The following is a 25396-nucleotide window of genomic DNA, read 5'->3' on the forward strand; positions in this document are numbered from 1 at the left end:
CTGGGTCATGGTCAGAATACGAGTGCGTTGGTAATACGATAGCATCTCATGTGTTGCCACTGCGCCATTGTGAATCTATAATCAAGACCTCGAAACATCGGCGTGTTATTTTAAGTCTGTAAAGCTCAGCGCCATCGTCAACCCATTACTGTCACATCTGGGCACAGGTCTCCTCTCAGAATGAAAGATTAGGTCATAGTCCACCGCGCTGGCCAAGTGCGCATTGGTACTTCACATAACTTTGAGTTTTTTTTTTATAAATCTAAGTGTGCAGGTTTCCTCACGATGTTTTGCTTCACCATTAAGCTCAGCGAAGTATTGAAGAAAAACTATATAAAAGTTGTAAAACCCTTCATAGTCTAATTGACATCTATAAGAGAGTACGAAAAATAATAGTAAAGCTTATTAAGTAAAACTTACGTGTCTAAGTAGGAATATTTTTAAATTGACTTAAGTACTTAGTTACAGAATACAGATATATTTTGATGAGCATTTACAATTACATCTTAATCTAATTATCAATTTCAAAAATTATTTTCCAAAACCGATACCTAAATACATACACAATAAATCCGTTCACCGTTTCCTGAAACTATTATAAACACGGCCTCATTTTTAAAGAAATTAAAACTAGGCTATGTTTATCGAATGGAATAACACGAAACAGCGCATATCAGTGTAAACAACGGCCTGAAAACAAACTTTCACTCCCTGAGCTAATAAAGGCGCTTCACAACAAGCTTCAGCCGGAAGTGATAAGACTATGACGTTATCATGAAAGGACTTAGGGCCACACCAGTACCCTTACCATGAGTTTTTACGTTTTGACAAATGTGACTGTTTTGGTATTTGATTACGTATGGGCCCATATAATTTCCAAGTTCTGATACAATCCGTTAGGGGCGCTGATTAGAAATTGTATGGGCAAATACGTAAAGAAATACCAAAACAGTCATATGTGTCAAAACGTAAAAACTCATGATAAGGGTACAGACAAGCTAAGTTTAAGATCTTATAAGCGTGCGTGTGTGTGTGCGTGTTTCATTTTGAGGCTCAATGCAAGAACTGAATTTGAAAATTCAACGTAATATTATATTTAATGTGGTTGATAAAGCTCGCGTTTTGTATAACTGATAACCCACGGGAAATCGCGAGCAGGATTAAGTTTAATATAAATAACATGACATACACAAAGACACACATTCACACTGTTATATATATATTAGTTCACTTGTATATTAGGTCGTTAACCCTTAGTACCTTTATAGTAGAATGGTAGAATTAAACAAACACATTGCGTAAGTACTCGTTACCTCGTGAAATGTCTCAATTCTGCGATGATTCTAGTCTAAAATCATACAGGGTGGAATTCTGTTTGCAAATTTTAAACTTATTATAGAACACAAGAACAATGTGTCTACTCTTTTATTTGAAAAGACAAAGAAGTGCAGTGTCAGAGGACGCCGCCTTCATTATATGATTATTTAGCAGTTTAAGTTAGCGTAGAATTACTCATTAGTCTGCAATTAGGCTAGATTGTAGTGAATATAAGGTACCTTATTATTCACTTGGTACTTTATATATACAAAAAAAAATTTAAACATCGAATCCACTCTGAATTTTTATTTCGATTCCAACATGACGCTTGAATGTTCTGATTTTTGTAATAACGTGCCAACAGCATACAACACACAAAAACGGTGTCATAATGATTACTTAAAACAAGTCTTGTTTTGCAGCGCGACAAAACATATCCTTATCTCGAATATTTCAACCTCACTTTAACAAACTTTTGAACCTTTTAACAAAAATTTTAGTTTTAGGGTTCCGTACCCAAAGAGTTAAAACGGAACCGTATTTGTTCTACCGTACTAAGCCCTCGCTGTCTGTCGTCTGTCTCTCTGTCACAGGTCTCTATGTACATAATAGATGGACCCTTGAAATTTTGAGTGTATCATATAACGGTGGCCGCTATAACAACAAATACTAAAAAAAAGGCTGAAAATAAATGGGGTTCGCCAAACAATAAGGGTATTTTTCAACGTTTTTTGGTTTGCTTCGATAAACCGTGATAATTGGATGGACAGTTCAAACTTTCATAATGCATTTACTTCAATAGCAATTATAATAACAAATTCTAAATATAAAATATGAAAATTTGGCGGTACGAAACCCTCCGTGTACGTTCGACTTGCACTTGGCCAATTTTATATGTAAACGAGGTTTGATATTGAACATCGGAACGGATCGTAAAAGAACGATTTTTGGACAGGTTCCATTCATTCATTCATTGCATTGAATGACACTTGTATGTACGGAAGTGGATGCAAATTTCGTCCTTACGTGATACGGTGCGACGGCGACACGACCACCCGCGCTTTATCACGTTATCACCGCATCTCTAGATCCGAGCGGCCTAATTAGTGGACTCGCGTGTCGGTGGCTAGCGGCACCTAAGATCGCGCTTTATATACTATTCAATGCAATACTTAGGAGTATGCAACTAGTTCAAATATTTGCACTTGTATCTAATGTTGAATTATGCACAATTTGACGCGAGAAATACGACGTACTTAATTTGCAATTAAATTGAATATTTGCGTTAAATAATAAATGTGTATTTGAAATTGATTTATTAATATTACATTTGCTAATAATTGAATAAAGCCTAAATCAATTTATATTTCAATCTCGAATCACTCCGATTTCCATTTGCGTGTAATTGTTAGAATACGCACCAACAACTAGTCTTACAAGGAAAGTGACTTATTAGTATTCAAACAAGATTTATCAGCGTTGGTGCAGATTAATTGACACTGGTTTATTGAGGCATTATAGTGAATAAACATGAAGAGAAGATATAGTATCGCCGCTAACGCGTATTGTCGTTCGCTCGAATGAGTGAAACTTGTCGAACAATCGGTGACAACGCTAATTAATTAAGAGCGATCCGCGGATAGCTGGCCGCCTAGCTGGCCCAGATACGGGTCGGATAACGGTTCGGGCGCAAATCGAACGCATACGAAACAAGTTTGATACATAATTGTCAATTCGTATAAAACGAGTCGGTGGAAAGCGCTTTTTTAGCATCCCGGGCCTGACCGAACCCGGAGCCTTAAGAAATGAGTCCGCCGCAGGCAGTCGTCGCGGTAATGCCGGCCGGCACGCACGCGTTCCGACCGCCAACGCATTTCTAAATCACAAAGAGCATGCTTAGACGCCGGTGCCCACCACTCGACCAGCACCAGACCGAGCGAGCCGCGACGGATGTTCAGTGCCACGGAAGTGTTATCAGCGGTTATCAGTGAAGTGCGCGTGCGATGACAGTCCGTGACCACGTGACAGCATGAGGTGGTGTGTGGTGGTCGTGCTAGTGGCGGTGGTGGCGGAGGCGGCGGGCCCGCGCCGGTGCGCCGGCCGGCTGGCGCGCGAGCGGCTGAAGGCTGCGGAAAAGATCAGGGACAAGAGATTCTACCTTCTGTGTTGTGCACCGTCCTGCACCAGCCCACAGCGCAGGCCGAGGCCCCAGCTGACCACGAGGCGGTACCAGCCCTACCACAAAACGTGGTATGGGCTCAAGCACGGTACGATATAGCTTTATAAGCTTGCAAAGAACTTATTTAAAGATTAGAATTAGATAAGAAGTTTTAACTTACATCCATGCTAAAGAAATAATTGAAATATTTTGCAAAAAATACATCACAATTTTCGCAACAACAGTTTGTACTACTTATTATTGAGAGTTATTTCCTCGTCTATAAACGACTACAGATAGGATAATTTAACCAAACCCAGGTTGGTAACAGACGTATTCGTAATTGAGAGACATCTTAATAGCAATTTATTTTACAAGGTAACAAACGTATAGCGTTCCGTATGAAACATAATAACATTATTACTTTATGACTTAATGTTTATACTTTATGTCTTTGAAACGACACAACAGTATTTTATTATAAGTACCCTACTTAAAGTATCCGGAAGTATGCTAAAATTATTAACGCACAAATTTATTAATTTTGTTTGTATTAGCAGATAACCTTACCCCCTGTGGGTTAACTATATTATTTCTAAATTAGTTTATAATTGATATATAAAAAACATGTTTTATTATCTCTATTGTCAAGAGTTTAGATGAATGTTTGTTTTTCACTTAATTATAATTATTCTGATAACTCATATTATTATGATCATGGTTCATAACTGTCTTTATTCGGAAGGGTGTACATTCGGCTGACTTGTACATTACGCATCTAATAATCAGAAGCAGTAACGTATCTATGATCGGCTTCTGAAAGACCACTGGTTTATATGGAGTTTGTTATAAGTGTTCGTGGGACCACTTACCATTGCAAGGACTGCACGGTCGTTAGCTATTTCAACATCTTAGGTAGGTGTATATAAAATTCTCGTCACAGTATTAGTTACCGTACTCCGTACCCGCTTTACCGATTTTCACCAAATTTTATATGCATATTCTGTAGGTCTGTGAATCGGCTACTATTTATTTTTCATACCCCTAAGTGATAAGGGTTGTTCACCCTTAACATTTTTTTATTTATATGGCAACACAACGTTTGCCGGGTCAGCTAGTAAAAAATAATAATTCATAAAGGACGGTAAAAAAGTCCAAATGTATATAAGACATGACTCATTTAATATCAAAGCGCTACTTCAAACCCTTTATGTTATGCAGCAAAATAAACTACCTCAGGTCCAAATGACCCAGGGAAGTGGGGCGGGCTGCTAATCAATTATAACGTAAGAATAATATAATAGGTGTGGTCGTTAGAGAAGGCTTTGAAGGCTAATTAAGGATGCGGTGGTGGGAGTGGCCACTACGACGTGACCTGACCCCACATACCTCCATACCGTTTGTGCCATAGATTATAGAAAAGTAGATAGGACAGTAAGATGTTGGTATATATTCTAAAAGAAACTGTATCAGTTAAATAAGTATGTAGGAACTCTACTTATTTTCCGCGCAAAAAGTATACTAGGTACTATGGAATCCATAATTTGTACCAAAGATTTAAAAGAAGTAGATAACGTGTTTAAGCGAGATTTTTATTTACCTTTCTTCTACCTGTTAATAAAATAAAAAACGAACAATTTATATTTTAACTGATATCGTGTTAAAATTTACAATTACTTTGAAACGAAAAATATAATGCAACTAGGTATTAGTTTTGTAGAGCATAAACATCTCTACCAAAGTCTATCCGCGAACTCTATTTGCTCCGCCTGACTATTTCTATACTATGTATTCTCTACATATACACGTTCATATTGCATTAATCTGTCTTGTCAGCTTTTTGTTGGAAACTACGAAATGCTTTCAATAACGATATTTAATATGCATTCTACATATCAACGATATAATAATATATGATGTGTATTCTAAATATCTAAGTATTTTTTATGAAATTGAGTTAAAAAATTAGACATTGATAAGTGCTCATTGCCACGCTACCCCTAGACACCTTTAAAATATTTTTTGTAAATATTGCAGTAGGAAACGTTCATCTAGTCTACCTTTTGCACGTGGCTCCTGCCGCCCATGGACATCTGTAATCAACTCCAGATAACATTAGATACTATACTACTAAGGACTAAGTAGAACCCCGCAGATAAGAACGTCACCCTTACGCCCTTAAAACGGAAAACAACGGCACTTAACACTGCTGTTACAATACAGAAGTAGAAGTAGCGAAGAGTAATGAAGGGTTCTATTTCTATCTATTTTTATATATTTCTATCTATCTATCACCTTCTATTTCTATATATTTCTATCTATCTATAACCTTCTATTTTTTCTAGATATACCTCAAATGTTTTCGTGTTTTTACTAAGTTTTAATATAAGCGTACACTTTAACATTAAAAGTAAATCTACAAGTTCTTTAAGTACATAAATCTAAAACGAAGTAATCGCAAATTACTTAGACATTTTTATGTACACGCATAAAAGTCTGACTGTATCCATTTCATTCACAAATCAAAGCGTTCCTTAATTTTAATGTATTGCCCCCGCCGCCCCGCAGTGACCGGACCGATAAAAATAAACGGTCAAGTGTGAGCGGAGTGAATGTGATTTGGGTTGTGTAAAGAATTAATGTATTATATCGTATAAATAAATTTTAGTTTATAGTATAGTGATTTTTATATGTATTGGTTATTATTGTTAATTTTTTAACCATAAAATTGCATCCAAAATAAATTTAATTTTATTTGCAACGTGTGCATTTTGGGAGTGATATGGACTATACTTTAACCAGTCGATTTTTTATTTACATAATAGCTCTTATATAAATAATAATTTTAAGTTTTTACGCTACTTTACGTGTTTCTTTTACTGTTTAGATTATTTAACAAACTAATATTAATAAACTTACTCGTTAACAAACATCAGTTCCACGATACGCTACGATATAGTTTTAACAACGTTAAGGAACCCCAATCGATATAATAAATCCCGTCTCCCCGTGTGTATGTTATCTCGTTTTCCCTTATCTCGGTATGTAGTTAGTTAGTGTTGTAGTTGGCTACTCGCGTAAATATTTAACATTCCGTGGAGGCTGTAGAATGTTAATGTAGAGAATGGCTCTACTTCGGTGTCGGAAAAACTGTGTTTAAAATTCCTGCTCTATATTTAATTGCTATGGTTATTTTATGTTAAATAGAATAAAGTATGTTATTTACATATAATAATGACTGTTGTGTCCATAGAAATTGGGAAAGATACATTAAATATTTAAGAAAATATATATCAAATTTAATCAAATGAATAGATACGGAAATTGAGAAAAAGGCCTTAATATAAAGTAAACAAAATAAATTCTGACACTAAGTATAGTAGATTATGCCTTAGGAGCATTTTATATGGACGACAAATTATGTCGAAAATGTCAATGACTATTGGTGACGTCGTCGATACCAACTGCCACTTGTGTATGATATAATTCATAGAATAGAAAAGCAAGAATAAATCCAACATAGAAGATGAATATAAACAGTTTCCACAGTCAAATTCACCCTATATTGGGGATTACTCAAATACACGACAGACATATCATTCATTATCTAGCAAACCTGTTTATGAGACCGGTATAGTATGACCGTGCGGCAATTCGTCAAATATTTACTAAATAGTTACGTTTCCAATGATTTCATGTAATTAAAGCAGGAAGCAGTCCATCTGACATACCTAACTACGTACACAAATAAAATAAATGCGTTCTAAGTTAAGACAAACACGGAAACCACTATTCCAGGTCTGAATGTGTCTCCATTGTCGCTCCACTACCAACATATATTACGTGCACAGACATGCAAATGTGTGCGTGTATCGAATGTTAAGATACCGAAATGGAGGCTCATTTGGAATTGCACCTGGCGAATTCTAGGCTGAATCACGGCTGGAATAAATTCTTACGTAAATTTTAGATTTTGTTTTACTACGCTGTGCCTACTACTTGTTTTGTTATGCTTCTGTTCTCTAGAATGAAGAGGTATCTTGTACACAACTAAACCAACCAATATGAATGTACACCATATTTTTATGATAGAAAATAACACGAGCATGCAGTCCGCCTGGTGGTAAGTGGCCACTGCTGGCTAGACATATCCGTAATCAACCCCCGATAAGATTAGATTCCTACTTCTGCCCAGCTACAGATGCGTCGCTACCTCTGATGTCTAAGTAGGAAAACTTCTAATTATTAAATCTTCCTTGTCAGAATGACCAGTGCCGGAAATATTGCCGGAATTCTGCAGAAATATGTGTGGTGGTGGCGTCTCCGGAGTCATACCACAAATAGTTCTACCACTTTCCACTTTGTTCTAATGTGTTTTATATAAGACTGAACTAACAAGAGAGCAAGCAGTCCACCTGAACATAAGTAGTCACTGCCACTTAAGGATGTCTGTAACCAAGTCCATATGGAACGGGAATTCTACCTGAAGTTAGTTAAGAAGCCACTCCTGAGTGATCTGCCCCTGAAAAGCTTTTAAGCAGAAATAAATAAATATATTACAGTAGTACAAATTAAAATTCAACCACTTTTGTTTTATAATTGCGAAATCGGATTCCAAAACTTCTAATCTGTAATAAAAAATAATATTTTTCAATTTAAGACCATTGTTACTTTAAGTTATAAATAATGAAGATTACCTCTTATCCTCTAGACATATCGGTTCCATTAAAATATTGTCGCATGAATTTGAATGGAAATAATAGCTTACGTAATACTTACAATTGTATGAATTAGTATAGAGTGGGTAGCGGCAGAGACTTAATAGAATTGATGGTGATGCTTTTATTGATCCGTAAGATGTCATCTTTCAATTGTCTATTTTGTATTCTATTAGAATCGAACTTGGGACTCTGCAATGTTTTGATGCCTGATTTTTACTTAAAAAATTATAATAATTTAATCAATTTTTTGTCCAATTACAGCAGAGATCAATTGTTGATAGAGAAAAGCCTCACTGTACACAGCGTACAAAAAAATTGTTCGTCGTCAACCTATTACTGTCCCAGTGCTGGGGACTCAACTCCTTTTAGATTAAGAGGGGTTAAGGCCGTAGTCATAGTTCGACTTCGTGGAATTCACACACATTTAAGAACTTTTTAAAGAACTCGTGTAGGCCTCCCCCGGTGTTTTTCTTCGCCCTTTTACCTTTACTGAAAAAAAATATATAAATTACCTAACATTATAAATATAATTGCAAATGTAGCATATTTTATTAGAGCTAAAATTTACTGTATTTATAGTGCCTTCGACGTCACAAACCAACAAACGGGACCTTGCAGTGGTCAGTGCGCGCGTGTTTTCCATGTAAACACGTAAAGACGCTGTTCTACCTCCATTGTGGTTGCATTTGCTAACATGATGCTAATGAGTGCGTGCTTCGAATTGCATGCAGTGCACCTGCTGAATGCCTTGAATCACGGGCGTGGTCGGTGAATCATAGAACGGATTCATGGATTCATTCTATCTTTATTGGTAGCCGCTTGAATCCTTAAAGCCTTTATAAAGAACATAGTTTTTCAATGTTTGTTATTCGATAATAATGCTTCTATTACAAGTGTTTTTTGTAGAAATGACACGATATTCCTAAATCACTTAGTACGGTCGTCTTTATACCGATGAAGATAACCGTACTGATTTGAAGTGATTTAGGAAGAACAAATTATAATTGTAAACTTGGGATAATATAAACCAATAAATACAATTTATATGCATTAATCTCATACGAGTATATAGTCAATAGTAAACTTCGTTTTTGCAAATACATGTTTTATAAACTTATGCTGCATCAAAGTTCAGAAGTTACAATAATTATAAGCCTTTCAAAGATAAAATGTCAATTATTATTTTGGCTCTTAGCTAGAATTTAGTAAATTATAATTAATTAGTTATTACAAAATGTACTTTGAATTGATTCTTTGAACATATCTGGAGCATAGCTTGGTACAACCTCAAACTGTTCAAGTCGAATGTGAACAGAAACTTTCGTTCAAGAAAGCTCATCGCATGTAACTTATCACAAGGCAGATCATGATGAAACACATTCCTTGATAAAAAGAACACTACCAAACAGATATGTACATTGTACATTCAATGACAAGAAACGAATTGCTCTCTTAAATACGAGTAGTAACTTAAAGGGAGAAGTCTGATTTTTGACTCCGGATGCAACATTGCCACAAATTTTGCCGTATAGCAGTGTTAGAAGCTGTTGTTTTAGTTTAAAGGGTTATAGTGTTGTTGTTATAAGGTTATAGAATTGGTATTTGACCGAAGACATACCACCGCTGAACCTATTTCGGGAAAAACAGTTCTGAAGTTTCGTTAGAATCATGTGGAAGCTGCCTGATTTCTATATGAGGACACCTGAGTACCTACTCAGGAGTGACACCATATCTTCGATTGACATCAGGTAGAGTCCCTGTTCTATACGGAGTTACTCACAGATTTTTATGGACAGCAGTAATCACTTATCACCAGGTGAACTGCAGGTTGCTACTTTATTGTTATAAATAACATACACAGGTATAATAACATTATAAATAACATATTATTAAGGTGGTAGAACCCTTTGTGGTTCGACTCCGGCTGCACCACCGCCACACCTATTTCTACCTAATAACAGCAGTGTTAGGCGCTGCTGTGTTCCGGTTTGAAGGGTGTGGTAAGGGAGACAGACTTTCCCGAGGCGTTCCAGCTTAGTCCTCAGGGGTAGCAGCGCATCTGTGGCCGACCTCAGGTAGGAATATCAAATCCTATCTGGGGTTGATTACAGATGTCCATGGGCGGCAGTAGCCACTTACCATCAGGTGGACTGCATGCTCGTCTGCTACTCCTATAATATATAATATATGAAAAAAAAAACACAAGAAGTTTCAACTTATGCCTTAGGGGTAGCATAAGTCGAAACTTCCTGACTTTCTGTAAGACTTCAAGCATTAAAGATTCTTCAGGCCAAATTTCAAATATCGGCGTTTAAATATTGGCATTGGGTCATCGGCAACATCGTTTGATCTTAAATTTAACAAAAATCGTATATTTTCCGCTCAATTTGTTTATTGAAGATAAGGCAACAAAATTTTACGAGTGAATTAAGCAATGTGGTCAAAACGATCGTGACCTCAGCGCCGGGCTTAGTGCGGGTTATCTAGACGGCGGGTCAACGAACCCGTAATAATGTATAGTTGCGGATATGGCGAAACTGGAAAAAATATATTATGTCATACTCGAAGTGCTTGTCTAAGTCTATTTTTGCCTTGAAATTAAGTAGTTTTGGTATTATAGACCCGTTTTGAACGCGTTGCTGGGTGTAGGTTGCTCGGAATGAAAAGGGTTTAGGCTAATCACTAATATGCTGCCTAAATGTGTATTGGTAGACTCTACAGATATTTGTTTTTTTTTTAATATTAGGCATTTAATTTTCATTAAAGTGTTACTATACCCCGCCAACGGTGGCCACCGAGCGCAGACACTCCTGTCGCTCATGTGTTACCTCCCTTATATTCACTTTTGCAATTACTGCTACAACTACTTACTGTACTGCTTCAAAGGTTACCGAAGTATTAGGTAACTAATTCCTACATCCCGCAATACTGCACTGAAGAAAAAACATTTTAAATTACCATGCAAAACCTAACCATACCACCACCGAACCACCAACGTTCAAAAACCCAATAAACAAGATTACGTATGCCTCACATATTATCATCGCTATTTGTTTACAGTTATCCAAATTTTGACCACTTAGTACTCAAATTAAGTTCGAAAAACAAGGTCAGGTGCCGGCGGAGAGCCTCAAAAACGAGGTGACCCGTCATTACGTTCGCACCTCGTCTCGGTACTTACTGAGGTTAAATATCAAATAAATCATCCAATACAATTATAGCAGACGTGTGTTAAATCTTTAAGGAGGAGGAAATTATCGCCTGTTTGTTTGCAGATTTAACTATAGTAGTATAGTTTGAAAGTGGTAGAACCCTTTGTGGTACGACTCCGGCGGAACCACCGCCACACTTATTTCTACCCAATAACAGCAGTGTTAGGCACTGCTGTGTTCCGGTTTGAAGGGTGTGGTAAGGGAGACAGACTTTTCCGAGGCGTTCCAGCTTAGTCCTCAGGGGTAGCGGCGCATCTGTGGCCGACCTCAGGTAGGAATATCTAATCCTATCTGGGATTGATTACAGATGTCCATGGGCGGCAGCTATTCTGCTACTCTTATGTCATAAAAAAAAGTACGGAAGGTGGTAGGACTCTTCATGGTTCTCAGAGGCAGCACTCTCTATGACCGACTTTGGGCAGAACTCTAATAATACCTGGGATTGATTATTAAGGTCGTTCGGGCGGTAGAAGGCCACATACTATACACGTTACAGTGTACGCGTTTTATGAACACTTTATTCATTCATTAGGATTCATTGTGTCATTAATATCATATATACACAAAGACAATTATAGCAGCAAGGAAATCTAAAACAAATATCTTAAAATCATGCAGATGTTGGCTTTACCGAGGTTCGAATCTGACACCTATCAGAGTTTGATGAATCGAGTGATTGGCGCCTGAACGGGCCATGTCTATGCCTATAAAAACGTAAACCACAAAACTAATGGACTATAGCGTCTAAAACGACCACAAAGTAAGCAATGAGCATTAGAAAGAATACTTGTGCCGCTGCCAAACTATCCATTCATAAAGCATACGATTTGGGTCAATAGAACGGATTCGAAGATAGGCCCCCACTGACCTCGCTCTGAACTCACAATACAGATATCATATCGAGTAGAAATGTTAGTGTTTAGTTAAAACCACTTCCGTTAAGACATAGGGTTAGGGCATATTAAAATTAGCGTAGAAACTCACGTTAAGTAATTGCTGGGATTTCTCCACATTGAGTAAAAGTTTTGTTGACATCCCTTACCATGACTTTTTACGTTTTGCAAATTTGTACGTAAACAAATACCAAAACAGCCATATTTGTCAAAACGTAAAAACACATGGTAAGGGTAGGTACCTACTGGTCAGACAGTTTCAATATCGGAAGAAAATATGTAAAAGTAATAAAACCGGTCTTCATATTTTGATATAATGTTTTGGCATTTTGATCAATTTTAGGCAAACCTCTCGATATTTTTTTGTTGAAAACTATTGAACTTTCATAAGATTGAGGTAAACAGTTGTTACGGAGGCTTTTATACTCCTGAAAACTAAGATGATCGCCGCATACGCAAGTCAACTGTACTTGAGAAAACGATAAGATCGAGATAAATAAGTTCGTAGCAATATCCTTCAAAACACTATGTTCAATTTTCATCATACATTGAATACTCTTAAAATGTTATCATTCAAAAGCTCTGTATATTTTAATTACTTTTTCATACACAAATCCCCCGATGACATCATAATGTTGAACTAATCTGGCCTAAACTAGTTGGTAAAAACTGTGGGATAATGAGCCCAATCTATGCGTATTTGGACCCGAAGTCTGATGGATTAGTAATCAAACATGACCAAATATAGTCTGAGCGCGAGTTCAAATATAATCACACAAAAAATATTAAGTTATTCACAGTAATTTAGTATGATGAAAAGTATTGTGTCTCTTGCTTTTATGCATATTGTCAGCGTACGTTAGTAATGAGTACACTCTTAAGTTAAATGTTATTTAAAAGATTTAATACGTTGCATTATTTTTTTTTATTTATATTTGCTGTTTTAGCATTTGTAATCAGTATGTTGTGTGGGTACTGTGTTATGTATATAAAATTAATGAATTATCCATTATTAGAATAATATAAAAGTGACAACGCTTAGAGCAGTGCTTCCTAGATTATAGATCCGAATCTCCATGCATATAGTTTACTACGTTGGTGAAATAATTTTTTAGTTCTTTATCTTTGAACTACTTATAATAGTCCCATAGCATAATTTATTTTCGAATAGTGAAAGAAACGATCCGATATCAAATCACAATCTGTGCACTTAGCTTCTTAACAAAATAAACACAATTTATAACTAAACAAACGACATCCGAACACAAAAAGACCCAGAAACAATGCTTCCCTGCATTACTAAAATAATTTCATTCAAAAAGCCGATCAACAACTCGTCAGTCCTGATAACAGGGCCACATTGTACTACATCATCGGCATTCAGCTATGCAAATGCTTCGTTCTCCGATCAATCATGCTACAATTAGGGACGGCCATCTTACATCAAGTAAAGAATCGATTTTTTGGACCAGAACATCGATGAATGGTAATGATGAATGGTGTGGTAATGAATAAGTAAGTAAGTAAAGAATAAATCTATAATATCAATACGATATACGAGAAAATCGACGTTTGATTATTTCTGTTCCAATTGAATTTTTAAATTAACAAAAATATAAAAAAATGTCAATTAATTTCTTACGTAATATCTTCTTCGTCAATCAAATTTAGGTGACACGGACGATGGATGACCTTGCTATCAACAATAATGCCCGTATTCCCATAGCATGATAAATACTCGTAAAATGACAATTTATTTTAGTAAAATCACTCCTCAATGAATTCATAATTCTTCAGACTTCGATTTGAATAAATTCCAAATATCGATCATTTCGGAACGAATTGCCATCCCTAGCAATCGACGGACCACAATGAACCGTTTATATCCAAGAAACAATCATTATTTGAACGATACTCGGCAGCGCACATTCTTCGCTTATGGCTTAGCTCAGTTTTTTGTTCCTTTAGCTCAACTTCAAAGGTATGCTCCGTAGTGCAAAGTCATGATTCGCTCGCCACCGGAATGCTTGCAATAAAAGGTACTTAATTATCTGGAATTATCTGCCACGATACTCGATAGATCTAGATACTGATCGCATAGTATTGTATTCTGTTGTTAGTGAAAATAATTCTCAACTTTATAAAAAGTGATACTTTAATTCTTAATTAGGAAAATTAAAAACAAAATAGTAAAACATTTTTAATTTGATTCACAGATTATATTTATTTTATATTCTATAAATCCTATATTTTTATGTACAAGTATATTCTGTATATTTAAAAAATATGGAATGCTGTTTTTTATTTTAATAACTCTACAGAGAGTTCTAAGTACATACGCATGAGTTTAAGTTTGTATTCCTAACTTATTTAAGACTATTAGGATCCTTGGATTTCTAAGGGCCTACTGAGTACACTGAGAGTTCACTAGCCCTGCCTCCGAATCAAGATAGCATAACATAGTGCTACTATAACAAACATCCGACACAGCTTTTCTTAGTATTGCTCTCCGTGAATCATTTCCTATACTGTGCTATATTATACATAGAATATTTATTTAGTCTTAGGAGCGTATGACATTTTGTCTTAAGAATCCCTTCTCTACTTTATAGTTGACGTAAAAAATATGCTTTTTGAAATGTTAATATTAAACGTAAAAATTTAGCATGTGTGATATTTGGAATTTGTGGAATGTAATAAAAATTTGTAATGAAATCATGTGATTAAAACAGTAATTTAATTGGAGATACGAGTATTTTACTTTCAGCACAAGGCTATTTTTGAATGAAAACTATTTTTCCTTAAGATAAAATATCGCCTTAAATTTTGTTTTTGCAATTTTTCTACAACTAATAATAATTCCATTTTTTCTAAATCTATATTTTTTACAAATGTTTAGAGAGTCCAAATATCTAAACAAATTATACACGCACGCTGTAACATAAACAGTTAGACATCGGAGACAGGTTCAAGATTAATAGTTCCAGTTTTTCTGCTCCGAAGCATCTAAATAACTAGTGTACATACAAAACACGGGTGTTTACGGGTTGATCGCTTCATTTTCAATATCCCATACTAATCAGAGGTCTAATGGATCGCAGTAGTATCACGATGCTCACTCGATAATACCGTAATCGCGCTCCGGAATTAGAGCTCTCAATCAACTGGGCGCATTTATCAATCGCCTGCCTGTGTTTACGGAAACTGGCTTGAGTTTGTGCAGGGCTGCGCTTGTTAATATTATTTGTTGAGAATTGCAACATCCATTAGTATTTTTATAGTAACATAGTCGTCTGTTATTTGTCTAAAGTCAGACTTGACCCAAATTCGTAGATTAAATGAATTCGTAGATGAAAACTATCCAAGTATCATGATCATGATCTATTTATTTTTGATATCCAATCATCATTAGTGGTACTATCTATTAAGTTTTTATATGAAAGGCCCTTGCTTTGGGTAATTCAGTTTTTATTTATTTCATAATTGAAATTAGCACAAATCAATTTTAAAGATTTCATTAATCAGTAAGATTATTTTTACTATCTACCTATTTACTATCTACCTATTAATAGTCCAAAACAAATTGAAAATCTGCGACATTGACAAACAATCTGTAATCTATAAACAAATACTAAAATTTACTCGTTTCATTGTCACAATATATCAATTGATAAATATGTATAATGTTTGATTTCTTGATGATACGATACAATACTAGAAGGTGGCAACCCTACCGCCACGCCCGCTGTAAAACCGGTGCGACCGGCCGCTGTCACTGCCTGACCCGAGTAAATTATTCAACGGGAAGCGTTTATCGATACACCACATCACTATTGATGCATTGTCTCAATCCGCAAATCGCTGGGCTCGGTGTCGATAAATCTTTCGATGCCAATCACCCTTCAGACGAACTATTTTTATGGAAATTAAATAGGAAACATTGTAGACTAGTGTACACTGTACATGTTGAGAAGTTTATTTCTGTGTTTGTTTTTACCACATGAATGGTAAAACTATGCAGTGTACGAGGCATTCCAACTTAATCTTCAAGGGCAGTATAGTATTTGACACGTATATTAGGTAAGTTTGGCAAATAAGTATAATTGTAGCAAATTTTGTTTCCGAAGAATAGTTTTAGCTAAATTTGCATTATAATTTGATTGTCATCATTGTGCAGTGTAGATCAAATTCAGCCTCACAATCGGGGGTCTGAAATTTAAAACCCAGGTACGCTCACTACTGATTTTTCAAAATTATTTGTGTATTAGAAATTAATTATGATTTTTTTTCTTGTTTTAAGAAAAACAACAACGTGAGGAAACATACACGCCTGGGAATTCTTTAAAAAAACTTTTCTAAAATATCTAAAGTCGATCAATGTGTTCTTAACCAACGCGGAATATAGCGTAAACCCTTTTCACTTTGAGGGAAGACCCTTGTCCAGCAGTGGGTCAGAAATAACTTGACAACAACGACCATATGTGCAATGTCGTACGATATCGTTAAAATCAAAACCCTGCCTGCCTCTATAAAGGCGAATTAAGTATGACAGTAGTATCCAGTCTATCCGCGATCTCTCTACATGGTGACATCAGATCTACTGTCGAAGAAGCCTGCTTTATGTTCAAGTTTAATACATTATAGCTACTGATCTGATCAAAGAGTCTAGTTAATTCAGAGTGTAGCAAGGCGTTCCTAATTCGATTACCATGTTCGTACTTAGCTTTTTTATCTGTAGCATTCATTTAGATGTAATTGGAGTCGCTTGGTGTAATATTTTAACATTGCATATAACAAGTCACATTACCTACTGTTAAAACGTATAGAAGTTATTATGCTCTTTTCTTCTTTAGTGGTTAGACTTCGGTGGCACCATCGTCACATTATCATTACCGCCACTACCTTAACTTATAATAGCAATTTTAAGTGCTTATTTTGTTTTCTGATTAAAAGAGTAAGGCTGGTGCAATTACCAATTTCTACCTTAAATCAGTTCTGCATTTAGGCGGAAGGGAGTAGATCTAGTTTATTCCACTTTGATCACCTGGATGATCATTTTACACTCATTAGAGCACTTTGATCACCTGGCATATCATCACCTGGGTGACTTCAAAACCGTAGAACTTGACTGCCTTACATAGAAACTGACCATCGCAGTCCTCAAGGGTGGCATCTGTAATCGGCATTAGGTGAAACCTCTGCGACCACTTAGCTTCGTACTTGTATGTGACATCAATTTCAACAAACATCAACAAAATTTATTTCCAATAAAAAGCCTTCATAAATTAAAACATAATATATCTAAAACCGTGTATATTTAATCTCGCAGACTTGTCGGATCGCCACTCCGATCATAGAAACACTAAATCAGATCAAAGCAGTGTAATTCCGAGAGAAGCAAACCGTTCCTAATTCGATTACCAAGTTGGTACTAAGCGATGTTTTTTTGTATTTGTAGAGCTATTAGGCGCTTCTATAGCGACGATAACGACACGACACGGCGACGACATCATAGACATGATATTTAAATAGAAAATGCTAGCTTATTCTTTGCGTATCCTTTTTGTATCAAATGGGACAGCATGTTTATAGATAACAAATTGTATAATGTGTTTTTGCGTTTTATTTTTATATAATTATCCGAATAGCATCACTACTGAGGACAGATTCCGAAATCAACACAAATTCAAACGTGTAGGTAAAGCATTTGACTTGAATTGTAGGTTCGCAAACGTTGCTACAAACGATATTAATCTTAGATTTGTATCCATGGTCGGCACTGGCAGAGCTGATAGGAACCTAATGCTGCAACCACCCTTGCCAAACAGTCACAAATTCAAACATGTGGATAGAGCATTTAAGTTGGTTTGTAGATTGCAAGCGCTTGTAGCATATCTTTAATTAAGCCAAATGATTAGAGGTTTGGAGTTCACTGCAAACACAAAGTGTGCGGTCGAGTTTGACAGCACCCGTGCCGTACCGTGCCGGTGTCGTCAATGAAGAAGAGCCATCAGTTCGAGCGTGATGGATGCCCGCGATCAGTGGCTCGTTTATTTTGGTTGCGTGCGTCATCCGCGGACGCCTGGACGGCAACCGTATTGGTCATTAGGGTTCTAAGCTTCTTGGAACAATTCTCTTAGGATTTTTTTGTTTCAGCTAGTAGATTATCTAGAATTAACATACAAAAGGTGAGGATTAAAATCTATATAAAATATTACGTAGATAATATTGTAAATATCAGGAATTAGGTATAAAAAAATCCTAAAGCTATAAAAGTAAAGCTTTTGGCTCACATTGCATCATACCTTTCTGACATGCGGAAGGTTCTAGGTTCTTTTCCAGGCCAACCACATATTTTAACGATGGACTTAAATATATCCGTGGGTGTCCCCTGCAGCAGTCTCCAGATACCTACATTTTGGTTTTATATATCTATTCTGAGTCTCATAATTACATGACTTTGTATGTGTTCATGGTATCCACGATACAGGAAATTCCTGTGTGAGGCTATGGGTGTATTTTACAATAAAGATTTTTATAAAAATCACTATTCTAAAAAATAGCAACTTTAACATAAAAAACAATAAATCAAAGTACTCGTATCTCAGGCTGACAAATGAGGGATAGCACAAACGTTTTAACACTAAAACGATAATTGGTATTTTAAAAAAGTCATTCGCGTACTAAATTGATTTTATCGCAAATTTTCTTCGCTCGTAGTATCTATCGTGACAGAGCACTATAACTCCGATAAGAAACCATTCTAATTTACTATCTATAGTACATTTAAATATTTCTCGCTATTGGGATACCGTTATTGTAACTAGCGAAAAGAAAGAGCTATAGGACAATAACCTCATCAGGAGGTGGTCCTAGTGTGTTCCTATTAAGCCTCAGCGTATACTAAGCGTGGTTTAGTGTCCGGCGAAATTAGTATTAAAAATCCGTATTATATATTCTAGCGTTTCTATTGGATTGAATACGTTTTCAAAATTTAGAACTACATATGTGAATTTCTCGTTCTCGTGTGTTCAAATAATTTGCAAATAAACGTATCTTAAAAGAATGTGTAACTCGCATGATAAAATTATAGATTAACGAAATAACTATTTTTCATACTTTTGGATTATTTTATTTTTTGACGGATTGTTATTGACCAACAATAGGGTTCAAACTTACTTACTAAAAGTTAAATTACATAATTAAGCTTTAATATTTTTTTCATCTTTAAAAATAATTTTCTTCAATCGGATAGTAAAGTACGATTTAAATATATTATGGTGATATATGAAAGTACAAAGTTAACAATAATGTGTAAGTATCCAAACCTTAATAGCTCTTAATTTATAGTTTTAGCGTCTGAAACAAACTGTACAATGTACGTATTAACATAGAAACCGTTTTGTAAAATCCAAATCTTATTATTATCGGTCCGGTATTTTCAAACCGTGTTACTTGCATAATAGATTGATCAGATACCGGACGTCCTGTGTGCGTTGACCCTTATTCCCAGGATGTACGGGCATGTTAGTTATGATTGTCGGAACTGGCCCGGGGTCACGGTTCACGGCGCTCCATGTTACATCTGCGTCGATTGAGATGCTGTCTTACCGAGAATAAGGGATGTCTTGTTCTTGTCGGGTATAGTGGCTCAGGAATACGTAGAAAGGATTGTTGTTTAAAGTCGTAAAAATATATGTATTGATAAGAAATTGAACTTGCGTTACGTAAAATATTTTAAAGACAATATACATGTTTAAATAAAAAATATTTAGATAAATTGACGTTGTCTGTTCCGTAAGCATGAAAAGAGTTAAACTCATAGATATGCTACGTCTTTATTAGTAGTATATCGATGGTTAAACTCCTTATTTTGAAATAATATTTGAAAATTGTGGGTTAGTAGACTTTAAACACGTAAATCGCAGTGAACCGTTTAAGATATTTGCTCTTGACCATACTAGATTTGTCAAATGTCGAATTTCAAAATGACCGAATTTTATTTATTGCATGACAAGATAAACACAAAATATTTGGTGTAAAATAGCAACTAGGCCTACATTTCTAAAATCATTTAAGCTCAAACTTACAAATACATATGGCTCGTACCATTCACGTAGAGCTGTCACCATTCCCTTTGTACTCACTTTCTCCGTCAAACCTTAATTACAACGGCCTGTCCGTCAACACCCCCTAATCATTATAACTGACGTGTGTCATGGTCTTAACACCCACGCCCATCAATTGATCATTGATCCAATCACTAGGCATTCAATTAGGCTCATTTCGCTATTCTTATGATGTGTGTGATGGCGAAATCTTTGTATGCCTCCTACGCAAACATTGGAGTATCGCTTTATTAACTCGGAGTCTATCGATAGTGGTATCATAGGATTTTTAGGTCAAGATATTGTCTGTTAGAGTTCTTGATGTTTTTGACTTGCGCTTATGTAAATCGGATCTTACAAAGTTTAACAACGATTGGAGATGGATGGCTGACTGATTTCCAATGCTAATTTCGAAGGGCATGGTGACCCCCCGTTCCAGGTTGTTACAATGCTCAGTCTGACCACGCATTGACTACATTACGTAGGTTACCATCTTACCGCTTAAGGTTAGAGGTTCACCCGTAGTTATGGTAGCACAAGGTATACCTTCACCAATACTCAAAGACGTAACTTTAAAACCTGTCCCAAGAATAAGCCCGTGGAAAATAATGTTGCAGCTAGAGCAAGCCAATAAACAATTTAATAACCGCATTAACCATTTTAGTGTTTAATAGATTCCATAAAACGTTTTCCTAGCTCGCTCTGTATGCTAATACAAGAAGGATGGACGAGTTAATAAGGAACTCGCGTGCAGCAGACGACGAGCTAACGACTCAATCCAGTTCCGGGCCAGCATCGCTGCTAATCATATGTTCGCTGCGTCGATAGGGTTGGCTGGTTACGTCATTTTGCTTAAATTGTAATATTATTAATGTCAGGGATTAATAATAATCAAAGAAAAAAAAATTGCCTGTCAAAGGTCGAAAAAAGTTGACAGTACCTGGATATCAAAAATCGTCATATTTCAAAATTTGCGTTTGGCGCAATATAAATAAATGGCTTCATGGTTCGAAACTTGACCTCGTAATTTTGGGTCAAGGTTAAAATTTCAGACACCCCTGGCTTTTTGAGCTGTGTGCGTATGCAATATTAACTATCGCTTTCTTAAGCAGTAAAAGGAAACACCGCGAACCTTGCATTGCAGATAGTTTAAAAGAAGTTCTCTAGTGTGTGTGATGTATATCCATTTATACTTGGCCAGCCCATTTACCTAAACTCTGAGAGAAGACTCGTGCCCTACAGTGGTAAAATAGGTATTGGGTTGACAGAGAAGGTGTAATCTCTGTTTGAATTATATAGAACGGTGGTAGAATGAATATGATTCTATTAGGGAGGACAACGGTAACACTTGTAGAGTGAAATAGTTGTGCATATCAGGAAAATGTTTGTTACGCGCTGATTTACACATGAAATGACTATTTTATTCTATGCATGAGGCTCTTCAAAAAAGGTGCAAAAAGAGCTCTCATACAAAGCTGGCGTTGCATTGGCGACTCCTCTGGTGTTGCAAATGTCCATAAGCGGCGTTGACTAATTCCCTTCAGGTAGCAATCTCTAATGCCTAATCGTTCTAATCGTTAGTTTAAACAAATCCAACGCATCTGCGATCAGCTACTTCCATCATTCAAGAGAAACTTGATATAAATCAGATAGTAGACAACCCTTCGCACAAACCATACCCACCACAGAGTAGCAAAGCGAACTGTGATCGCTGATCAATCGATCACGAGCGATATCCTATAATTACTCGACTGTGTGCTGAATGCATAACTAGAATGAGCTACACTAATTGAAAAGTCACTTAATATAGACGATTCTTATTCCTCATATCAGTTTTAATCTATTTAATATCTGATATAACTAAATACATGCTCATGATTGTTAGAAGTTTCCGAAATTGTCTAATAAGAGTTGGTTTTATTTTGTTTTTTTTTTTTTATGGAGTTAAGTATCTTCATAAAAAAAAGTTGTGCACATTGTTTTTGACTTGATTCTTATAACACTGCAGCACCTTTTATACTGTACAACGGATCGCCATGAAAATTGATAAAATAAATATTTGAGTAAAAACTTGTCTTAATGACAACAATTGCGTTGCTAGGATCGATCGAAAAATGGGGGTGCGGTCCACTCGCTAACAAATATTGTTTTGAATCTAAGTGAGTTACTTACTAATTCAATTCAGCTGATAAAGAAAATAAAAAAGTAGACCACACCCATACCGGCCAATAGGACAGACAGATTTTGTAGAATATTTAATCTGCGGCAGTCATTACCTGACAGATCGACATTTCAATATAATTTATTACCCACACAGCGCCATAACTTCCCTCTAATAGCCATTTCCCTAAATCATAGCCTTTATCGGCTTATATAATATCTAAAGTTCATTTTCTCATAATCATGGATGTGATACGAACATCTTCGCAGCATCCGTTAAAGTGAAGGTGAATGGTGTTCGCGGACCTCTGACCCGCCTACGATAACGTGCCCGTGGGAACTGGGCTTCGACCATTATGAAAGTTTGCGAAATCATATTTATACTTAATATCACTTCTTATTCATATGTCAACATTAACTTTTAATGTAAAATAATAAACTAGCAGTCTGTTTTATTAAGTCGTCACTGCTCACTAATATTGACGGCTCAAGGGGCGGGGCGGTCACCTTACATGTCTGACACATAGAGGGTTCCGGGTTTGATCCCTGGTCAGCCAGATCTCCAGATCTGAATCATGAATTTAGATATTTGTTTGGCTCTGGGTGTTTGTGTATTCACGGCATGTCATGACATGGGTGTCGTGGGCGACGCAAGTAATCTTAGCGTGGGGCTATGAGTGTAGAAACGGTCTTTTATTTTTTTTATATCTTAATCTAATTAACTAAAAATAACACAAGTATCTTTGAGTCAGTCAAGTTAATTTAAGGTCAGTCCCGTGCGTTGCTACCCTTGAGGTGTAAGTTAAAACTTCTTGTTTTAATTAAGAGTATGTTTGCTTAACCACATCGACCAAAACTAATCACAGCAATTCTTAAAACTGTTCTGTTGTGGCGGTGATACCTCCGGATCTAACTACAAAGTGTTCTGCCACCTTTAAATTAGTCTTACATGTACTTATAAAGTCAATAGCAGTATATTACTTGGATTGTCTCCATTTATCATAATGTTGTACGAGTAGATGGCGATAAATAGATACTTACATTTCAAATCTCTGTCGTGAATAATCGCGCCGCATTTACCTTTGTTACGACATTCTACTGTGGTAATATACTCGTAATTTCAGGTTCGATTCCCGGTGACAACAAACATTAAATATATAAAACAAAGTTATAAAAAAGTTTTTCAGTTAAGTCAATATGTTTTTCGTATTCTTTTTAATTTAAAAAAAAACTTTTTCATTTGATAATCCGCCATATTGACTTTAGACAGACGTCACTAATCAAGTATTGTCACTAATCAAGTGTTGATAGTGTATGCAAAATTCCAGAACAACCGTTTGGGTGTAACAGGTTTAAAATTCAACTGCAAGATTTGGCTCACACATTCATACATACTAACGAGGCAAGTTAAATAAAAGCTTGTAATTTTCATTTCTACTACCTACATAACTTTGCTGAAATTTTGCCAAAATTTCGGTCGATCACTATTAGCCTCCAATGGTAAGCACTTGGAACTCTAATCCTTTTTGGCGCTAATTACCCCTGATCTCACTTGATCACTGGCTAAGTGGACAGGCTCGTTTCACACATTATTTACATTACCAGCGTCGCTAGAAAGCGGGCTAATTTGGACTTAGCACCGCTGTCACAGCGATCGCACCAGATTACCGTCTTAATCTGTCGCGATATGATCACGTCAACCGTATCGCGCAGTATCAGTCAGTATCAGGGCTTCTGACTTTCGTGTGTTAATGCAAATATATACAACACTATAGCAGTGTTAGCCTAGTGGTTAGGCTCAATCAGAAGGTACGAGGTTTGAATCTCATGCTCGCTCCTCTGATTTTCAACGATGTGGGTGTTAGAAATAAATTATTACTTTCTTTAACGGTGAAGGAAAATATCGTAAGGTGAGCTAAATGCCTGAGAGTTATTTTAAAATAGTTGTCACGGGAGTGTGAAGTTTACTAATTCGCACTTGGCTAGCGCGGAATTATCATACTGAAGTATAACCTAAATCCGTCTTACCCTCAAAGGGAACCCGACCCCTACTGAGTGAGAGTAATGGTTTGACAACTAATGATGTGCCGAGTCGGCCATTTTTGGTATTCGAGTACTTTAGTACTCATATAAAAAAGAATCGAGTCAGTACCTACTCGAGTCCAAAGTATTCACAAAGTACTCGAGTACTTTGCACAACATACAGTCCAATAGCACCAAAAAAAAAAACGCCACTCACTACACAAAATTAAACAAGTTTTTACTTGTACGAGTAGTAGTGTACGAGTATCATCAGTATTCGAGTATTACTGGTACTCGAGTATCACTATTGGTACTCGAGTATTCGAGTTTATGTAAGTACTCGAGTACTGACTCGAGTCGACCTGACTCGGCACATCTCTATTGACAACTTACTATGTGTTTCATAACTTTCCCTGATTCAGAGGGTATGTCAGGCCGTCGCCCCGATGAACTAGGGCTACTGGGATTTTTTAAGTTTATTTATTGAAAGCGGTAAAGTAGGATAATGATGGTGTTGTGTATGTCATGGATACAAAAAGATAAATACAAATACTCAGATTAGAATAAATATTCATAATTATATAAAGAGCTTATTCTATATAAGTGTTAGAGTAAGGTGCTGGAATGGTAATGGAATTGATTAGCAGCTAATCTGACTTGTTAACTAGGCGTTACTAATAGGACTACCTGAATAACTTGCCACCGATGAACTAAAATGACCAACAGAGGTGGTTAGTTCATACAACCGTTAGTATTTTATTAGAAAATAGTTTATTTAACTTAGCTTTTATAAGCCCTTAAGAAA

General features: G+C 36.1%; 1 protein-coding gene across 1 annotated transcript in view; it reads left to right on the forward strand.

The window, feature by feature from the left end:
* Positions 1-3142: 3142 nt before the first annotated feature.
* LOC140747844 (laminin subunit alpha-1-like) overlaps positions 3143-25396 on the forward strand; it is an 87771-nt gene continuing 65517 nt past the window's right edge. Inside the window, exon 1 of the mRNA XM_073080462.1 lies at positions 3143-3584. Coding sequence (XP_072936563.1) covers positions 3347-3584 — 238 coding nt within the window. The 5' untranslated portion in view covers positions 3143-3346. The remainder of the gene's footprint in view (positions 3585-25396) is intronic.

This window comes from Epargyreus clarus, unplaced genomic scaffold, assembly GCF_041222505.1.
Source record: "Epargyreus clarus isolate Ecla_fem2 unplaced genomic scaffold, WU_Ecla_fem_2.2 ptg000015l, whole genome shotgun sequence".
In the NCBI taxonomy this organism is placed as follows: domain Eukaryota; kingdom Metazoa; phylum Arthropoda; class Insecta; order Lepidoptera; family Hesperiidae; genus Epargyreus; species Epargyreus clarus.